Here is an 18,139-nt window from a genome sequence, read left to right as displayed (position 1 = left end):
TAAGATGGTCCATTTGGTACCCTTGTCTAAATTGCCTTCCTCCTCTGATTTGGTGCCATTGTTTTTCCAGCATGTGGTTCGTTTGCATGGCATTCCGGAGAACATCGTCTCAGACAGAGGTTCTCAGTTTGTTTCGAGGTTTTGGCGGTCCTTTTGTGCTAAGATGGGCATTGATTTGTCTTTTTCTTCAGCTTTCCATCCTCAGACTAATGGCCAAAACGAACGAACTAATCAGACTTTGGAAACATATCTGAGATGCTTTGTTTCTGCTGATCAGGATGATTGGGTGTCCTTCTTGCCTTTGGCTGAGTTGGCCCTTAATAATCGGGCCAGCTCGGCTACTTTGGTTTCTCCTTTTTTCTGCAATTCTGGTTTCCATCCTCGTTTCTCTTCAGGGCAGATTGAGCCTTCGGACTGTCCTGGTGTGGATACTGTGGTGGACAGGTTGCAGCAGATTTGGACTCATGTGGTGGACAATTTGACATTGTCCCAGGAGAAGGCTCAACGTTTCGCTAACCGCCGGCGCTGTGTTGGTCCCCGACTTCGGGTTGGGGATTTGGTTTGGTTGTCATCTCGTCATGTTCCTATGAAGGTTTCCTCTCCTAAGTTTAAGTATCGTTTCATTGGGCCATATAAGATTTCTGAAGTTCTTAATCCTGTGTCATTTCGTTTGGACCTTCCAGCTTCTTTTGCCATCCATAATGTGTTCCATAGGTCGTTGTTGCGGAGATACGTGGCGCCTATGGTTCCCTCCGTTGATCCTCCTGCCCCGGTGTTGGTCGAGGGGGAGTTGGAGTATGTGGTGGAGAAGATTTTGGATTCTCGTGTTTCAAGACGGAAACTCCAGTACCTGGTCAAGTGGAAGGGTTATGGTCAGGAAGATAATTCCTGGGTTTTTGCCTCTGATGTTCATGCTGCCGATTTAGTTCGTGCCTTTCATTTGGCTCATCCTGATCGGCCTTGGGGCTCTGGTGAGGGTTCGGTGACCCCTCCTCAAGGGGGGGGTACTGTTGTGAATTCTGTTTTCAAGCTCCCTCCTGTGGTCGTGAATGGTACTTCGGTGAGCTCTGTCCGTGGGCTCCCTCTGTTGGCTGTCAGTGGAGCTGCTGCTTCTGAAGTTCCTTACACAGGTGACATGGTTTATCCTTTGGTTGGCTTCTCTATTTAACTCCACTTAGATCGTTATTCCATGCCAGCTGTCAATGTTTCTGCATAGGTTCGGTTCGCTCTTGGATCTTTCTGGTGGCCTGTCTACTCCAGCAGAAGCTAAGTTCCTGATAGTATCTAATTCGTTCATTGTTTTCTTGTCCAGCTGGATATCATGATTTTGTCTTGCTAGCTGTAAGCTCTGGGATGCAGAGTGGCATCTCTGCACCGTTAGTCGGTGCGGAGGTCTTTTTTGCACACTCTGCGTGGTTTTTTGTAGTTTTTTGTGCTGATTGCAAAGCTACCTTTCCTATCCTCTGTCTATTTAGTAAGTCTGGCCTCCCTTTGCTGAAACCTGTTTCATTTCTGCGTTTGTGACTTTCATCTTTACTCACAGTCAATATATGTGGGGGGCTGCCTGTTCCTTTGGGGAATTTCTCTGAGGCAAGGTAGGCTTTATTTTCTATCTCTAGGGCTAGCTAGCTCTTAGGCTGTGACGAGGCGCCTAGGGAGCGTCAGGAGCGCTCCACGGCTATTTCTAGTGTGTGTGATAGGATTAGGGATTGCGGTCAGCAGAGCTCCCACATCCCAGAGCTTGTCCTGTGTGAGTTTTAACTATCAGGTCATTCCGGGTGCTCCTAACCACCAGGTCATAACAAAGCACCCCGAGTCTAACAGCGCCGTTACCGCTCGACCGTTCACTTTTATGGGACACGCTGGATGGCCCTCATTGGGCGGAGAGTTCACACTGCATGCTGGATATGCATAGTATGAACTACGGCAGCTATATGTCCTGGCTTGTGGCACCTCCAGCAAATAATATCACCCGTAGGGACCTTTGGCACCACCTCCCCTGCCCTTTGTGACCTTGGACACCCCACCCCTTTTTGGGATTCAACTCCCTTCTGGGACCCCCAGTACGGCATGGGCTGCCTCCCGAAGGAGCCTTCCAACCCTTGGTATCTCTCAACCAGTCCGATCAGCTCGTTGGCATTCTGGGGATCAGCCTGGGCAACCCAAAACTGTATAGGCCTCGGGAGGGAGTAGACAAACCGATCCATCATCACCCGTTCTACCATCTGTGCAGGTGTAGATGACTCTGGCTGCAGCCATTTCTGGACAAGGTGCAACAGATCAAACATTTGGGAGCAAGGTGGTTTGTCCCGGTGATAGGCCCAGTAGTGAATTCGCTGTGCCCTGACAGTCAGTGTAACCCCCAATTGTGCGAGAATCTAGGCTTTCAATTTGTGATACTCCTTGGCATCCTGCAAGGTCAAGTTATAGTACGCCTTCTGGGGTTCTCCCGTCAGGTATGGCACCAGTGCCTCTGCCCACTGCTCTGGCGGAAGTTTTTCCCTCTCAGCGACCCTCTCAAACACCGACAGGAAGGCCTCAACATCATCCCCGGGGGTCATTTTCTGCAATGCGCGTCTTACCGTCTTCCGGACGTGGGCGTCATCAGCCAGACCTGGGGTTGGGGCGCTCATCTTGCCCTGGATGGCGGCTGCCAGAAGCCGCATCTGCTGCTGCTGCTGTGACTGCAACTGGACCAAGTGTTTCAGCAGGTCCTCCATTTTCCCCGACAATGCTTGCTGGCTTGCAACAGACTTGACCCAGGACATTAAATAATAGACTTCCGTCTCTGCTGGGAACGCTGCCCGCATGTGTACCACCAATTGTTGGGATTTCACTCACTTGGGTGCGACGGCTGTCACTCAGGAGGCACGTTCCTTTAAAAGTTCACAGGGTTTATTGCTTCATAAACCACATGGCAAAATAACAGAAATCAAATAGCCTTTGGCTCAGGGAAAGAAAAACAAGTGTCCAGTCCTTCAGACTCAGTCCTGGAGCCTTAACACACTCAGGAGGGTTTCACCTCCACACATATCTGCTGTGTAAAGCATTAGCCTGTCTTATATAGAGCTAACCACACCCAGGAACCGATCACGATTAGACATGTGGTCTGACATCACCACAGGTCCTGAAACACATATATATACATGGTTATGTGAAATAAAGAAAACACTCTGGGCTACATCACAGCGACAAGCCACCTATGTGACACATACCTCCGGTCGACTACACACCCTTTAGCCATGCTACAGTGTATATAAACTTGTTGAGAATTTGAAACTTCCTTTTATTTGGGGAGACTGACCCAAAACTCAGGCCCAGTGTATAAAACAACGCAATCTAAGTGGCAGAAAGTGGCTGGCTGACATACACCAAACTAACAGGACTGCAGTAGATCCACTTTGTGAGAATTTGAAACTCCCTTTTTTGGGGGGAGAATGACCCAAAACTCAGGCCCAGTGTAAAAAACAACGCAATGTAAGTGGCAGAAAGTGGCTGGCTGACATACACCAAACTGGACTGCAGTAGATCCACTTTGTGAGAATTTGAAACTCCCTTTTTTGGGGGGAGACTGACCCAAAACTCAGGCCCAGTGTATAAAACAACGTAATCTAAGTGTCAGAAAGTGGCTGGCTGACATACACCAAACTAACAGGACTGCAGTAGATTCACTTTGTGGATATTGGTTCCCCAGCCTAAAAATAGCAGCCCGCCGCCACCCACAAATGACAAATCTATTAGATGCATCAATTCTGGCACTTTGCCCTGTGGTGGTGGCAAGTGGGGTTCATTTTTGTTGGGTTGATGTCACCTTTGTTTTGTCAAGTGACATCAAGCCCAAGGGTTAGTAATGGAGAGGTGTCTATAAGACACCTCTCCATTACTAATCCCATAGTTATATTGTAAATAAACACAGAGTAAATAAAAAGTCCTCTAATTGAAAGAATAACACAGACTCATTTAATGAATCTAAATTAAATCATACTCACATCATTGCCCAGTCCACAGAAGCCAATGTCTCCTGTAACAGATATAGAATAATAAACAATAGTATTCCTTACTTGTCCTCCAAAAAGATAATGATCCATTTGTCCTGCAACAGGTCTAGCTCTGCTACATCTAGATGGCAGACTGCATTGTTGCATGGTGTGCATATACAGCCAGCCATCCAGCAGAGACACTGAGAAATATGTGCTAGCTCTGCTCAGTGTCTCGTGGTGAACTCCCATGACTTGACTGATGTCACCGCTAGCGTGAGAAAATGCTCATGCTTGTGATGCCATCAGAAAGGTCATCGCAGTTCACAGCCAATTAACTCAGTTCAATTCACTGAAGTTAGCTTGAGCTTCATGGGAAAACTGGTTCTCATGCTTGTGGTGACATCAGTCAGGTCATAGTTTACCGCGAAACACTGAGCAGAGCTAGGACATGCTGCTCAGTGTCTCTGCTGGATGACAGGCTGTATAGTCACATCATTCAACCATGCAGCCTGTCATCTAGATGTAGCAGAGCTAGACCCCTCGCTGTACAAATGGATTTTTTGTTTCCTGAAGAAGGGGGCTACACTTCGAAACACATAGAAAAATAAAAAAACTTCTTTTACATTATCTCTGGCATTTGATGTTTCTTCATCACCTGGCAGCACAGATATATGCCACAAACTTTCCAATTTTTTCAAGTGTCCATATAAAGGGATTGGCCAGTCTTGATTGATGGTCTGAAGTCACACAGAGTGGCTGCAGACTTATCGATTTGGACCGGACTACTCCTTTAATATGGTCAACTCTGAAATCCCGAGACAAAACATATAACAAGGGCTCCTGAGCCACTGTCTGGAGACCATCGCTCTAGGCAACGATGCCCTGTGCTAAGCTATTGATCAGCCAGTCTGAATGTAAAAATTCAATCAGTTCTCTATGGGGTGCAAAATAAATTCTTATCTCAGAGCTTATTCTGTTCATTATAAGGATATTATAGAACAGCAACTAATGAACTAACTCCATCTGCTGGTCCATCCATGACCCTGAGAATCGGGTGCCTTTTCCCGCAGAGCTGATCATATATATGGGTCTCTAGAACTCGGTAGAAAATCAGTCCTGGATTACCAGATAGGGTTGTGAATATATCCGCACTGTCTCTCCATTTTCCTCTCTTCTTAGTCTGCATATGACCTTAAACATCGAACGATCTGATGAGAATCTGATTCATTGTATGTAATAAGCATTAATCTCTAAACTGTGATATTGATATTCACTGTATAACAAAGAGATGAATTAATTAATGTTACTTTTATACTTAAAAAATGAGCTGCTTTTAAGCTGATAAATGTGCAGCCTCCAAAACACAATTACTTGTCTCTCCATGACCGCTCAATTGTAGTTATGTATAATTTCAGCCTATAATGAAGGTGGATTGCAGAAGTTCACTATAAGAAATTGTACATTCAGCCTTGACATTCATGATTAATTGAATGTGTATGCAAATCTGTACACAGCCACAGTCTTGTACCCAAGCTGCACTTTAAAAAGCCGCTTAATGGTCTATTGTTATGTAAGAGTCCCTAATGAGGGTATTTAGTCTACACATTTGCATGAAGTAGTTATTTTTTTAATACACATTCATTTAGAGGGAAATTTATAAATTGCCAACGGGTTATGTTGAAAATAAGTTAGGATTAAATAATGGTCTTAAAGGGAACCTGTCAGTCGATTCATACTTTCCAAACCACGGGCAGCATGAATCAGCGCCTGGCTACAAGATTCAAGCCAGGTATGATTTTCTCTGAGAAAAAACATAATTTTAAAGATCCAGCCGTGAGCTATAGGAATAGACTTAACTAGTCCAGCGCGTCCCCATTTGGTTTCTCCCTATAACACTCAAGTTAATTGACAGATCTCTACCTGTATACACACATGGGAGAGATCTATGTCACAATGAGAATGGAGCGGGGATAAACAAGTCAGGAGCAGTGCTGGACTAGTCACATTACTCCCTGTGGTCCTGGCTGAATCTTTAAACTTTCCTTCACAATTATGCAGCCAGGCTTTGATTTATGCTGCCTGTGACTGACAAACAAATTACCTTTAACTACTTTCTAATATTAGGCCATGCATACTGTGAGGGGTTGATACACTCGGCTGCTTCACAATGTAGACACAGGAACCTGCTGGTTTTATTATGGACAGCATAAAACCTTAGCAGGGTTCAGCACAATAAACAGAACCTTTCTGGCATAACTGTAAAACAAAACAAAGATACTGTCCAAAACAGTCTGTTGCCAGCAGGATTCACCTGCAGGTGTAAGGAGGAAGACCGGGCAGCGAGTACCTGTACCGAGCTGGGTCCGGAACTGTTGAGGCTGCCTCCCATGTTGCCTGGGGGAAGGAATGAGGGACCGGACCAACCTCATGACCCTGGTAGGAGGGACGCTATAAAAGTAAAAGCGCATGCAGCGGCTGTCAGTTTGGCGCAAACACACAGCATGCAGCAAGGTGAGCAGTGTGCTTCGCCTGCTGAGCACCGGCGCTGCGATAGGTTGAGGCTGTCGGCTCCTGTCATGAACAGCAGGGCCGAGAAGAAGAGAGGTGTTGCGCACTCAGACTGTGAGTACTGCACACATGCGGTGAAGAGACGGCTGAGTATCGGACATTTGTTTGCGGCCTACCCTGTCATTGCTGGATGACAACCCACGTTCCACCACAACAGTGCTGCGGCCTGGTTTGCTCTGGCGGCACAAGTTGATGGACTAGGGGCTCAGCGGAAGGTACCAGAGACCAACCGCTGAGAAGATGAATCATTGTTCAAAGGACCCCCTCTGTGGACTTCTTCCCAGCCATTGCTGGTGCTACAACCCCTGAGGGATCATCTGCAGTGAAGGAGCATTAAGGACACGATAAGTTTACTAACTGGACTGCTAATATTTTGTACTTGTTGTTTCTTCTACTTATTCTTTAACCATTTTATCTCCCTGTGAGGAGTTAATACCCTGTTTGTTAACCCTTGCTCTGCCGCCTGTCTGTCACTTCATCCCGCAACCTGCTTACACAGGTAGCAAATGTCTTCAGCTCCTCCTGGAGCTAGGTGGGACTTCCTCCTCTCCCAATACACAACCCACACTGATTCTATAGACAAGCTATTTAAGCCAGACCATGTAATGATCACCTGACCGAGACATCACCCCTTGTCCTGTCAGTACACCTGCCGGTGTAGGCTCAGCAATTGGAGATATGGTGAGGACCCTCCCACCCACTCTATTGGTGCTCTCATAAAACCAGTCCATGTATGCAACTTTAATTTCACCCTCTCGACACGTAGTGTGCTGGAGGAAAATATCCTGGTTTCACATCACTGATGCCATTTTGTGCAGTAACACATATCTCCCCTCATATACTATGTCAGTGACCCTGTCACAATACATATATATCAATTAACAAATTGGGGAGAACCCCAAATAGACCCTCAGTTTAAAATTTAACTTTTAATTTTGAAAACTAAAATGTGAACAATAAGGGTATAAAATTCAGTCCCTAATCTGCCTAAATTATTTTGAAATTAACAGAGTGATTGCTGCTCTGTATTAGAATAGTCATGTATGGCACCCGGGATGCTAACACATATCTGGCAGAATAGGACTGTAGATTTTAGCACAAACATCCCCCCAACATGTTTCACCACGTTAGCGGTGTCATCAGGGGATGGGACATAGACTTGAATCCTAATTGACCTTAAAAGGGGAAAGGTTTATTCTGATTTCATGTCAGATATTGAGAAAAACATGCATATGTGTCTTTTTATATAATGAACGTAAACTTCTAGTTTCACCTGTATTTATATAAGTGAGTTATATACAGCACGGAGCAAAAGTTTAAACACACCTTCTCTTTTAAAGATTTTTCTGTACTTTCATGACTATGAAAATTGTAAACTCATACTGAATGCATCAAAACTATGAATTAACACATGTGGAATTATATACTTAACAAAAAAGTGTGAAACAGCTAAAATGATGTCTTATATTCTAGGTTCTTCAAAGTAGCCACCTTTTGCTTTGATGACTGCTTTGCACACTCTTGGCATTCTCTTGATGAGCTTCAAGAGGTAGTCACCAGAAATGGTTTTCAATTCACAGGTGTGCCCTGTCAGGTTTAATAAGTGGGATTTCTTGCCCTATAAATTGGGTTGGGACTATCAGTTGTGTTGAGCAGAAGTCTGGTGGATACACAGCTGATAGTCCAACTGAATAGACTGTTAGAATTTGTATTATGGCAAGAAAGAAGCAGCTAAGTAAAGAAAAATGAGTGGCCATCATTACTTTAAGAAATGAAGGTCGTCAGTCCGAAAAATTGGGAAAACTTTGAAAGTGTCCCCAAGTGCAGTTGCAAAAACTGTCAAGCGCTACAAAGAAACTGGTTCACATGAGGACCGCCCCAGGAAAGGAAGACCAAGAGTCACCTCTGCTTCTGACGATAAGTTTATCCGAGTCACCAGCCTCAGAAATCGCAGGTTAACAGCAGCTCAGATTAGATACGAGATCAATGCTACACAGAGTTCTAGCAGCAGACACATCTCTACAACAACTGTTAAGAGGAGTTTTTTTTGCAGCAGGCCTTCATGGTAAAATAGCTGCTAGGAAGCCACTGCTAAGGAGAGGCAACAAGCAGAAGAGACTTGTTTGGGATAAAGAACACAAGGAATGGACATTAGACCAGTGGAAATCTGTGCTTTGCTCTGATGAGTCCAAATTTGAGATCTTTGGTTCCAACCACCGTGTCTTTGTGCGACGTAGAAAAGGTGAACGGATAGACTCTACATGCCTGGTTCCCACGTGAAACATGGAAGAGGAGGTGTGATGGTGTGGGGGTGCTTTGCTGGTGACACTGTTGGGGATTTATTCAAAATTGAAGGCATACTGAACCAGCATGGCTGCCACAGCATCTTGCAGCAGCATGCTATTCCATCCGGTTTGCGTTTAGTTCGACCATCATTTATTTTTCAACAGGACAATGACCCCAAACACACCTCCAGGCTGTGTAAGTGCTATTTGAACAAGAAGGAGAGTGATGAGGTGCTACGCCAGATGACCTGGCCTCCACAGTCACCAGACCTAAACCCAATTCGAGATGGTTTGGGGTGAGCTGGACCGCAGAGTGAAGGCAAAAGGGTCAACAAGTGCTAAGCATCTCTGGGAACTCCTTCAAGATTGTTGGAAGACCATTTCTGGTTACTACCTCTTGAAGCTCATTAAGAGAATGCCAAGAGTGTGCAAAGCAGTCATCAAAGCAAAAGGTGGCTACTTTGAGGAACCTAGAATATAAGACATATTTTCAGTTGTTTCACACTTTTTTTGTTCAGTATATAATTCCACATGTTAATTCATAGTTTTGATGCCTTCAATGTGAATTTACAATTTTCATAGTCATGAAAATACAGAAAAATCTTTAAATGAGAAGATGTGTCCAAACTTTTGCTCTGTACTGTATGTATATATTGTATCTGAAGAGTGGAAGCATCCGTTATATCTCTTTAGACAGGCATAATCATTTTTTACTCAGCATCTCTGTGGCTCATTGGTAAAGCTGCCGCCTGCCATGCTGCTGGTTGTGTGTTTGAATCCAGAGACGGATCACACAGTCTGCATTTCATCTGAATCAGCTTCACATGTGGCATTTCTGACTCTCTAGGTCTTGTTTTAGCTTCCAAAATCCAATTAAACCAGTCCATTAAAATTTTGATGTTCAGTGAAGGAGTGATATACAATATTGATCATGAATGCTATATCTTTGTGTAGTTTTAATAATATTATTGTATTACATAATGTCAAATTGATACATTACTGCTTTTAATTGATTTTAAACACATTCTTTTTTTGAATGCCATTGAAATTGGAGCCTAATTATGATTTTTCTACTGCAGTCTAATTATTTATTTTTTTTGCCCCTAGGAATTAATGACTAAGCTGATTACAGAGACACCCGACCAGCCAATTCCATTTTTAATTAACCATCTCCAATCAAAACTGGGAAATGTTGGCCCGCTTCCTAGGACATTGTCTGGATCAGCTGCTCTTTGGGCAGAAAGTGAATCAGGTAATAAGTTACTAGATGTGATGCTGATAATTAGCACAAATTCATTGTTTAAGTAACTTGCTGAATATTTAAGTCTTAAAAAGTTTCTGCATTCTGTTTTACTAATCAAAATTTCACTGTAAAGATATTAACCCCTTAACGACATCGGGCGTAATAGTTCGCCGATGTGAGTATCCCTCCCTTTGATGTGGGCTCTGGCGGTGAGCCCACATCTTTCCCGGGACATGTCAGCTGTTTTGAACAGCTGACATGTGCCTGCAATAGCCGCGGGAGGAATTATGATCCACCCGCGGCTATTACCTACGGTAGTTAAATGCTGCTGTCAAAATCTGACAGAGGCATTTAAATGGCACTTCCGACAATCACGCCAGAAATACGTACACTGGTGACCTGCGTCATGTGATCGCAGGTCACCGGTGTGTCGACATGACAACCCAAGGTCTCTTGGAAACCTCTATGGTTGTCACTGTCAGATTGCTGTGAGCGCCACCCAGTGGTCGGCGCTCATAGCAAGTCGGTAATTCTACTACATAGATGCGATCTGACCATCGCCTCTATGTAGCAGAGCCGATCGAGTTGTGCCAGCTTCTAGTCTCCTACGGACACTAATGAAGCATGGCAAAAGTAAAAAAAAAAGGGTTTAAAAAAATAAAAAGAAATAAAAGTTCAAATCACCCCCCTTTTGTCCCATTCCAAATAAAACTATAAGCATAAAATCAAACATACACATATTTGGTATCGCTGCGTTCAGAATCGCCCGATCTATCAATAAAAAAGGATAAAAACACCAACATTTCCCTTTTTTGGCATTAAAATGCAATAATGGGTGACCAAAAGATCATATCTCCACCAAAATGGTATCATTAAAAATGTCAGCTCGGCATGCAAAAAATAAGCCCTCACCCGACCACAGATCACAAAAAACGCTACGGGTATCGGAAAATTGCACAGTTTTTTTTTTCTTTTTTAGCAAAGTTTGGAATTGTTTTTCACCACTTACCGTAGATGAAAAAGAACCTAGACATGTTTGTTGTGTATGAACTAATAATGACCTGGAGAATCATAGCGACAGGTCAGTTTTAGCATTTAGTGAACCTAACAAAAAAGCCAAGAAAAAAACAAGTGTGGGATTGCACTTTTTTGCAATTTCACTGCAACTGGAATTTTTTCCCCATTTTCTACATGCATTTTCATACATGCTAAAACCAATGATGTCGTTCAAAAGGGCAACTCATCCTGCAAAAATAAGCCCTCACATGGCCATATTGATGGAAAAATAAAAATGTTATGGCTCTGGGAAGGAGGGAGGCGAAAAACGAAAATGCAAAACCGAAGAAAGCTCCGGACATGGAGGACTTAAATAAAAAGGTGCACATTTGATTATTGCATCTATAAAGACTGTATATAAAACTTAAAATTTATACTGGATGGTAATAGTCATTTGAAAAAAACGAATACAATTTCTAAATAGCTGTTTTTTTTCCTCTTAAAGGGAACCTGTCACCAGAAAAAACGCTATTAACCTGCAGATATGGGCTTAATCTGCATGTTAATAATGTTATTATTCTGGCTGGCATCTGTACTTAGAAGATTAACTTTATTCCACCCAGCAGCATTCTCGTTTTCGTCACAGGGGGGGGGCGCCTGTGCTGGTACAGTCACCGCTCTCAGTATATAGAACAGCGGCCCTGACTGCAACCCAGTCCTAATGCTGGGTACGCAGTTACAGCCACCACTCTGTATACTCTGAGCAGGGAATGAACCAGTGCCGCTACACAGTGACTGAAACCAGGCCCTGGCCCTGACTGACATTGGCTCTGCATTGGGGCCGTCTGTTAGTTAGGGCCGGGGCGCGGTTATAGCTGCGCAGCTGGGGAGAATAAAGTTTATTCTCTCCCTGGAGCACCCAGCTATGTGCAGTCGCCAGCCAGCATGAAAACGCTATTAATCTGCAGATTAACCTCATATATGCAGGTTATTATTATTATTATTTTTTGTTATAGCGCCATTTATTCCATGGCGCTTTACATATGAGGAGGGGTATACATAATAAAAACAAGTACAATATTCTTAAACAATACAAGTCATAACTGGTACAGGAGGAGAGAGGATCCTGCCCGCGAAGGCTCACAATCTACAAGTGATGGGTGAGAATACAGTAGGCGAAGATAGAGCTGGTCATGCAGCGGTTTGGTCGATCGGTGGTTACTGCAGGTTGTAAGCTTGTCGGAAGAGGTGGGTCTTCAGGCTCTTTTTGAAGGTTTCGATGGTAGGCGAGAGTCTGATGTGTTGTGGTAGAGGGTTCCAGAGTAGGGGTGATACGCGAGAGAAATCTTGTATACGATTGTGGGAAGAGGAGATAAGAGGGGAGTAGAGAAGGAGATCTTGTGAGGATCGGAGGTTGCGTGTAGGTAAGTACCGGGAGACGAGGTCACAGATGTATGGAGGAGACAGGTTGTGGAAGGCTTTGTACGTCATGGTTAGGGTTTTGTACTGGAGTCTCTGGGCAATGGGGAGCCAGTGAAGGGACTGACAGAGGGGAGAGGCCGGGGAATAGCGGGGGACAGGTGGATTAGTCGGGCAGCAGAGTTTAGAATAGATTGGAGGGGTGCGAGAGTGTTAGAGGGGAGGCCACAGAGCAGAATGTTGCAGTAGTCAAGGCGAGAGATGATGAGGGCATGCACTAGGGTTTTTGCAGATTCTTGGTTGAGGAATGTGTGGATTCGTGAAATATTTTTGAGTTGAAGCCAGCAGGAAATGGAAAGGGCTTGGATATGTGGTTTGAAGGAGAGATCAGCGTCAAGGATTACCCTGAGGCAGCGAGCTTGTGGGACTGGGGAGAGTGGGCAGCCATTTACTGTAATGGATAGGTTCGTTGGGGAAGTCGCGTGAGATGGGGGAAAGATGATGAATTCTGTTTTGTCCATGTTAAGTTTCAGAAATCTAGCGGATAAGAAGGATGAAATAGTGGACAGACATTGAGGGATTCTGGTTAGTAGGGAGGTGATATCTGGTCCAGAGATGTAGATCTGTGTGTCATCAGCATAGAGGTGATACTGAAAGCCATGAGATTCTATGAGCTGTCCCAGGCCAAAGGTGTAAATGGAGAAGAGCAGGGGCCCTAAGACTGAACCTTGTGGGACTCCGACAGATAGTGGGCGAGGTGAGGAGGTGGTGTGTGAGTGGGAGACTCTGAATGTCTGGTCTGTTAGGTATGATGAGATCCAGGATAGGGCCAATTCTGTGATGTCAAGAGATGAGAGGGTCTGTAATAATAGGGAATGGTCCACTGTGTCAAAGGCAGCCGAAAGTTCGAGGAGGAGGAGGACAGAGTAGTGTCGCTTGCTCTTGGCGGTTAAGAGGTCATTGGTGACGTTAGTTAAGGCAGTTTCAGTGGAATGGTGTGACTGGAAGCCAGATTGTAAGAGGTCAAAGAATGAGCAAGAAGAGAGAAGGGAGGACAGTTCAAGGTAGACGTGTTGTTCCAGTAGTTTGGAGGCATAGGGGAGAAGTGATATAGGGCGATAGCTAGATACAGAGAATGGATCAAGAGAAGGCTTTTTGAGGATAGGTGTGATGGAGGCATGTTTAAAGCTTGAGGGGAAAACACCAGTTGTTAGTGATAGGTTGAAGAGATGGGTTAGGGTTGGGATGAAGACTGTGATGAGGTTTGGGATGAAGTTGGATGGAGCGGGTCAAGTGCACAGGTGGTGAGATGCGATCTTGAGAGTAAAGTGGAGACTTGATCTTCTGTAATGGTGGAGAAGTTGGTTTTGGAGGCGGAGGGCTGGGAAGTCGGGAGGACGGGCTCTGGGGGTTGTTGACCAAAACTGTCTCTGATGTTATCAATCTTCTGCTTGAAAAATGAGGCAAAGTCTTCAGCTGAGATAAGTGGGGAGGGAGGAGGTGCTGGGGGACGGAGGAGAGAATTGAAGGTGTTGAATAACTGTTTAGGGTTGTGAGACAGGGAGGATATGAGAGATGAGAAGTAGGTTTGTTTAGCTGTGGCGAGTGTGGTCTTGAAAGTAGTGAGGGACTGTTTGAATTTGATAAGGTGCTTATTGGAGTGGGATCTTTTCCATCTGCGCTCAGCAGCCCTGGAAGCTCGCCTCAGTTCTTTGGTGGTCAGGCTGGTGTGCCAGGGCTGTCTGTTGATTTTGCGAGGTTCGGTATGTGTAAGTGGGGTAACAGATTCCAAAGCTACAGCTATTGTGGTGTTATATAGAGCGGCAGCATCATCCGCATTGTGTAAGGAACTTATATCTATGAGAGGGAGGAGGGATTCAGAGAATGAATGTAGGTCAAGATGTTTAAGATTTCTGCGAGGGTGTGAAAGTTTGTGGGGTGGGGATTGTAGACATGGAGTGGAGAGGGAAGAGAATATGAGAAGGTTGTGGTCAGAGAGAGGAAGAGGTGAGTTAGAGAGGTTAGATAGGGAGCAGAGGCGGGTGAAGATGAGGTCCAGTGTGTGACCAACTTTGTGGGTGGCTGTAGAAGACCATTGAGTGAGGCCGAAGGAGGAAGTGAGAGATAGAAGTTTAATGGCAGCTGAGAGGGAAGTGTCAATGGGGATGTTGAAGTCGCCCATGATGATAGTGGGGATGTCCGCGGAAAGGAAATGAAGTAGTTAGGTGGTGAAGTGGTCAAAGAAGGTGGTAGCTGGCCCTGGGGGGCGGTAAATGACAGCCAGTTGGAGGGAAAGGAAGGAGGTTAATAGTGTTTTTTTTCTGGTGACGGTTCTGTTTAACTCCCCATAAAAAATAATGAATGTGTTTTATGTATAGGAGAACCAACAATTACAAATGAAGACCTAAAAATTAAAATCTTTAATATTCCTGATTAAAATATCAAAAAATAGAAACCAAACATAAAGAAAACAATGGCAGGGAACCTGATAATAGGGTCAAATAATAATATTCCCATAAATATAATGTAAACTTAATAGGAAAATGCACTAAAGAAGATAGAAGTGCCTTTTCCTAATAAAGTCCCATCCTTGCAGTGGAGGTTGGCACCCTGGGATACGAAATGGCTCCCCCGCTCAATGTAGACTGATCCTAAAAAGCCCTAAAAAGATATCCCTACCAAAAATGCCACCACCAAACACACCACAGAAAAATGAAAATGTGCTGTTGCTGCAATATAGTATCAATCTGTATAACGTTATTGAGCCCCAATAATCTCTATAGAATGTAAAATATAATAGTGATAAAAGTATGTGCACACGTTCAGGATTTCTTGCAGATATTTCCTGACAAAAACTGGACGTTTCTGCAAGAAATCCGCATGCGTTTTTGGCGCGTTTTTTGTGCGATTTTTTCCCCCAATGCATTAAATAGCGGGAAAACCGCAAAAAATCCGCAAAATTAATTTCCATGCTGCTTTTTTTACCGCGATGGGTTTTTTATTTTGTGGAAAAAAAAGTGTCATGTGCACAAAAATTGCAGAATGCATTCTAAATGATAGGATGCATATGTATGCTTCTTTATGTGTTTTTATCACGTTTTTATCACGAAAAAAACGCAAAAAAAATGCAAAAAAACCTGAACGTGTGCACATAGCCTAAGTGATGAGAGATCAATAATACAAATCAACGTACGGTATATAACTATCTGTAATCATTCTGCCATTATAACTTATCTTGTTCACCAGGATTCCATGATACAGTGGAGAAGCGCAGTGATTAATATATTTGTAGGCCGCTGATTGTGATATTGAAGAGGACTAATATGAATGAGATATTTCAACCTTAATGTCCAGAACCTCATATGCAGTACTATAGGTGTCCTCTTACTAGTAAAATTTGTAGATAGATGGCATCATCGCTAGAAAAAAATCATATGATAGTACAGACTTAATGACATCATCACCAGAAACACAGGGGCATCCATGCCAGAAATATATATGCATCAACGCCAGAGGTGTATCGGCATCATCACCAGAAAGGAGTCACTGATCAAAATAATTTCCATATATATAAATATGATGGCATCATCGCCAGAGATAAAGTAAGCAAAGAATCATAATAATAAACAGATGGTGATGTACCTGGTCGGCATGGTAAAGCAGAAAAATAATACAAAGTAGCCAAACTCACAGCACCGATATAAAGTCAAAATACACTTATATCAAGGGAATGGTATCCCAGCCCGACGCGTTTCCCCCCATAGGAGATTCCAAGGGGTTCATCAGGGGAATGCCAGTGATAGGCGACGGGCAGCAAGAGATGCAAAGACGCTGCACGCGGTCAGATAGTCATGGATCTGAAAGCATGTTATGCTCAGCGGTAAATACCGGTAACCCTGGAAGTGCCCAAATGACTTCCGGTATCAGTGAGATGCTGAATGCGCTCCATCAACAGTAATGGATATGGTGCCTGGTTAGGAGCACATTCCTTGGCGTCACCTCAAGCGACGGTGGAACGCAATGTGCGTCACTTCTGGTAGCGATGGGATGCTAAATGTGTTCCATGATAAACACTGAATAATATGCTGAACTGGAGTGCATATCCAACACGTCACTTCTTAATATCAGTGACCCGCGCATGCGCTCCTAAGCTTACGATATGATGTAATGCTGGAAAAACCTTTTTTGGCCTAGGTGAGCCCTAAATGTAGATACAGAAAACAGCATATGACCTAAAATCAAATCATAACGATGATAGAAACACATGGCGTACATAGTATCATATGTAAAGAATTTAATTATCATCACATATTCAGAAGATTAAGGGCATGCTCAAATCCAGCATAAATTTGTGATCCATATTTAAATAGACCGCAGTTAGAGATCAACAGGCGTATGGTCCCAAAATCGTATACACATAAAGAAAAAAGGGGTCACCCAAAATGGGTGACATGCTGCTACTTTTTGTCATGGTCTGTAGGGACCAATATAACATTGGCAAAAGCATTTTTGATGGCATTAACCATGTCAGATAAAGCACCCAAAATTGAGTTGCTCATTCAAGCCCCCAGAACTAGTAGATTCCATCCAGAAGATCCATCTTGTCTCCCTCTGGATGATATTTTTGTCCTAGTTACCTTGTGTATCAGACTGTGGCACAGTCTCAATCACCCTAAACGAGATAGATTTGAGTTCCCCCAAATGTATGTCATTTACATGGCGAGCCAAAGGGGTATCTCTTTTGAGGGTGATGTCTACAATATGCTCCACAATTCTCACTCTCAATTGTCGTTTTGTTTTGCCCACATAATCAAGTGGACATGTGCAGGTGCACATGTACACCACCCATACTGTCTTGCAATTAGCGAAACATCTATTCTGGTATATACTACCTGTAGCAGCACTGGTGAAGGTTTTGCTAGGTTTAACATATTTGCAAAAGCTACCACATCTAAATGTGCCTGATTCTCTGCGATCTAGCCATGTGCCTAACGGTTTGGGAGCATTAAAATGTCTATGGGACACAAAATCACAGACAGATTTCCCCTTCCTATATGTGACAGAGGGCTGATATGAAATGACACTACCAATATCAGGGTCTGCTTTTAGAACCCCCCCAGTACCTTTTAAGGATTCCCATGACCCTATTCTTTTGGTCATCATAGGTCCCGATCAATCGTGTTATTTGGTTTTCATCGTTTCTGATTTTAGGTATAAGGAGTTCAGATCGATTGCAACCAGCCGCATGTCTATAGCCCTCATTCACAATCTGTCCAGGGTATCCACGATCTTTAAATCTTTTCTTGAGATTGTTGGATTTGGACTCAAAATCTCTCAAAGATGAGCAATTTCTTCTAAGTCTTAAAAACTGCCTTTTTGGGATCCCCTTTTTTAGGGTTAGCGGATGGTAACTCTCCCATCTCAGCAAACTATTAGATGCTGTTGGTTTGTGGAAAATAGATGTCTCGAGGTGCCCATCAGGACATCTCGAGATGTACACATCCAGGAATATTGTCCCCTCCTATTTCACATGTAAATCTAAGTCCCAAATGATTGTCATTCAAATACATCACAAAGTTCTCAAAGGAAGGGCCATCACCTGACCAAAGGACGAGGATGTCCTCAATATAGCATCCCCAGAATAAAAT

At 43.8% G+C, this 18,139-nt stretch overlaps 1 protein-coding gene across 2 annotated transcripts in view; it reads left to right on the top strand.

Annotated features, from left to right (window-relative positions):
- Window positions 1-18,139, top strand: part of C6H8orf34 (chromosome 6 C8orf34 homolog) — a 422,831-nt gene that overhangs the window by 140,022 nt on the left and 264,670 nt on the right. For both annotated transcript variants that reach the window (XM_069731465.1, XM_069731463.1), the window contains exon 2: window positions 9,941-10,085. In XM_069731465.1, coding sequence (XP_069587566.1) covers window positions 9,941-10,085 — 145 coding nt within the window. The remainder of the gene's footprint in view (window positions 1-9,940; window positions 10,086-18,139) is intronic.

This window comes from Ranitomeya imitator, chromosome 6, assembly GCF_032444005.1.
Source record: "Ranitomeya imitator isolate aRanImi1 chromosome 6, aRanImi1.pri, whole genome shotgun sequence".
NCBI lineage: Eukaryota > Metazoa > Chordata > Amphibia > Anura > Dendrobatidae > Ranitomeya > Ranitomeya imitator.
Note: the sequence above shows the minus strand (reverse complement) of the source record. Positions and strands in the feature narration are given on the sequence as shown.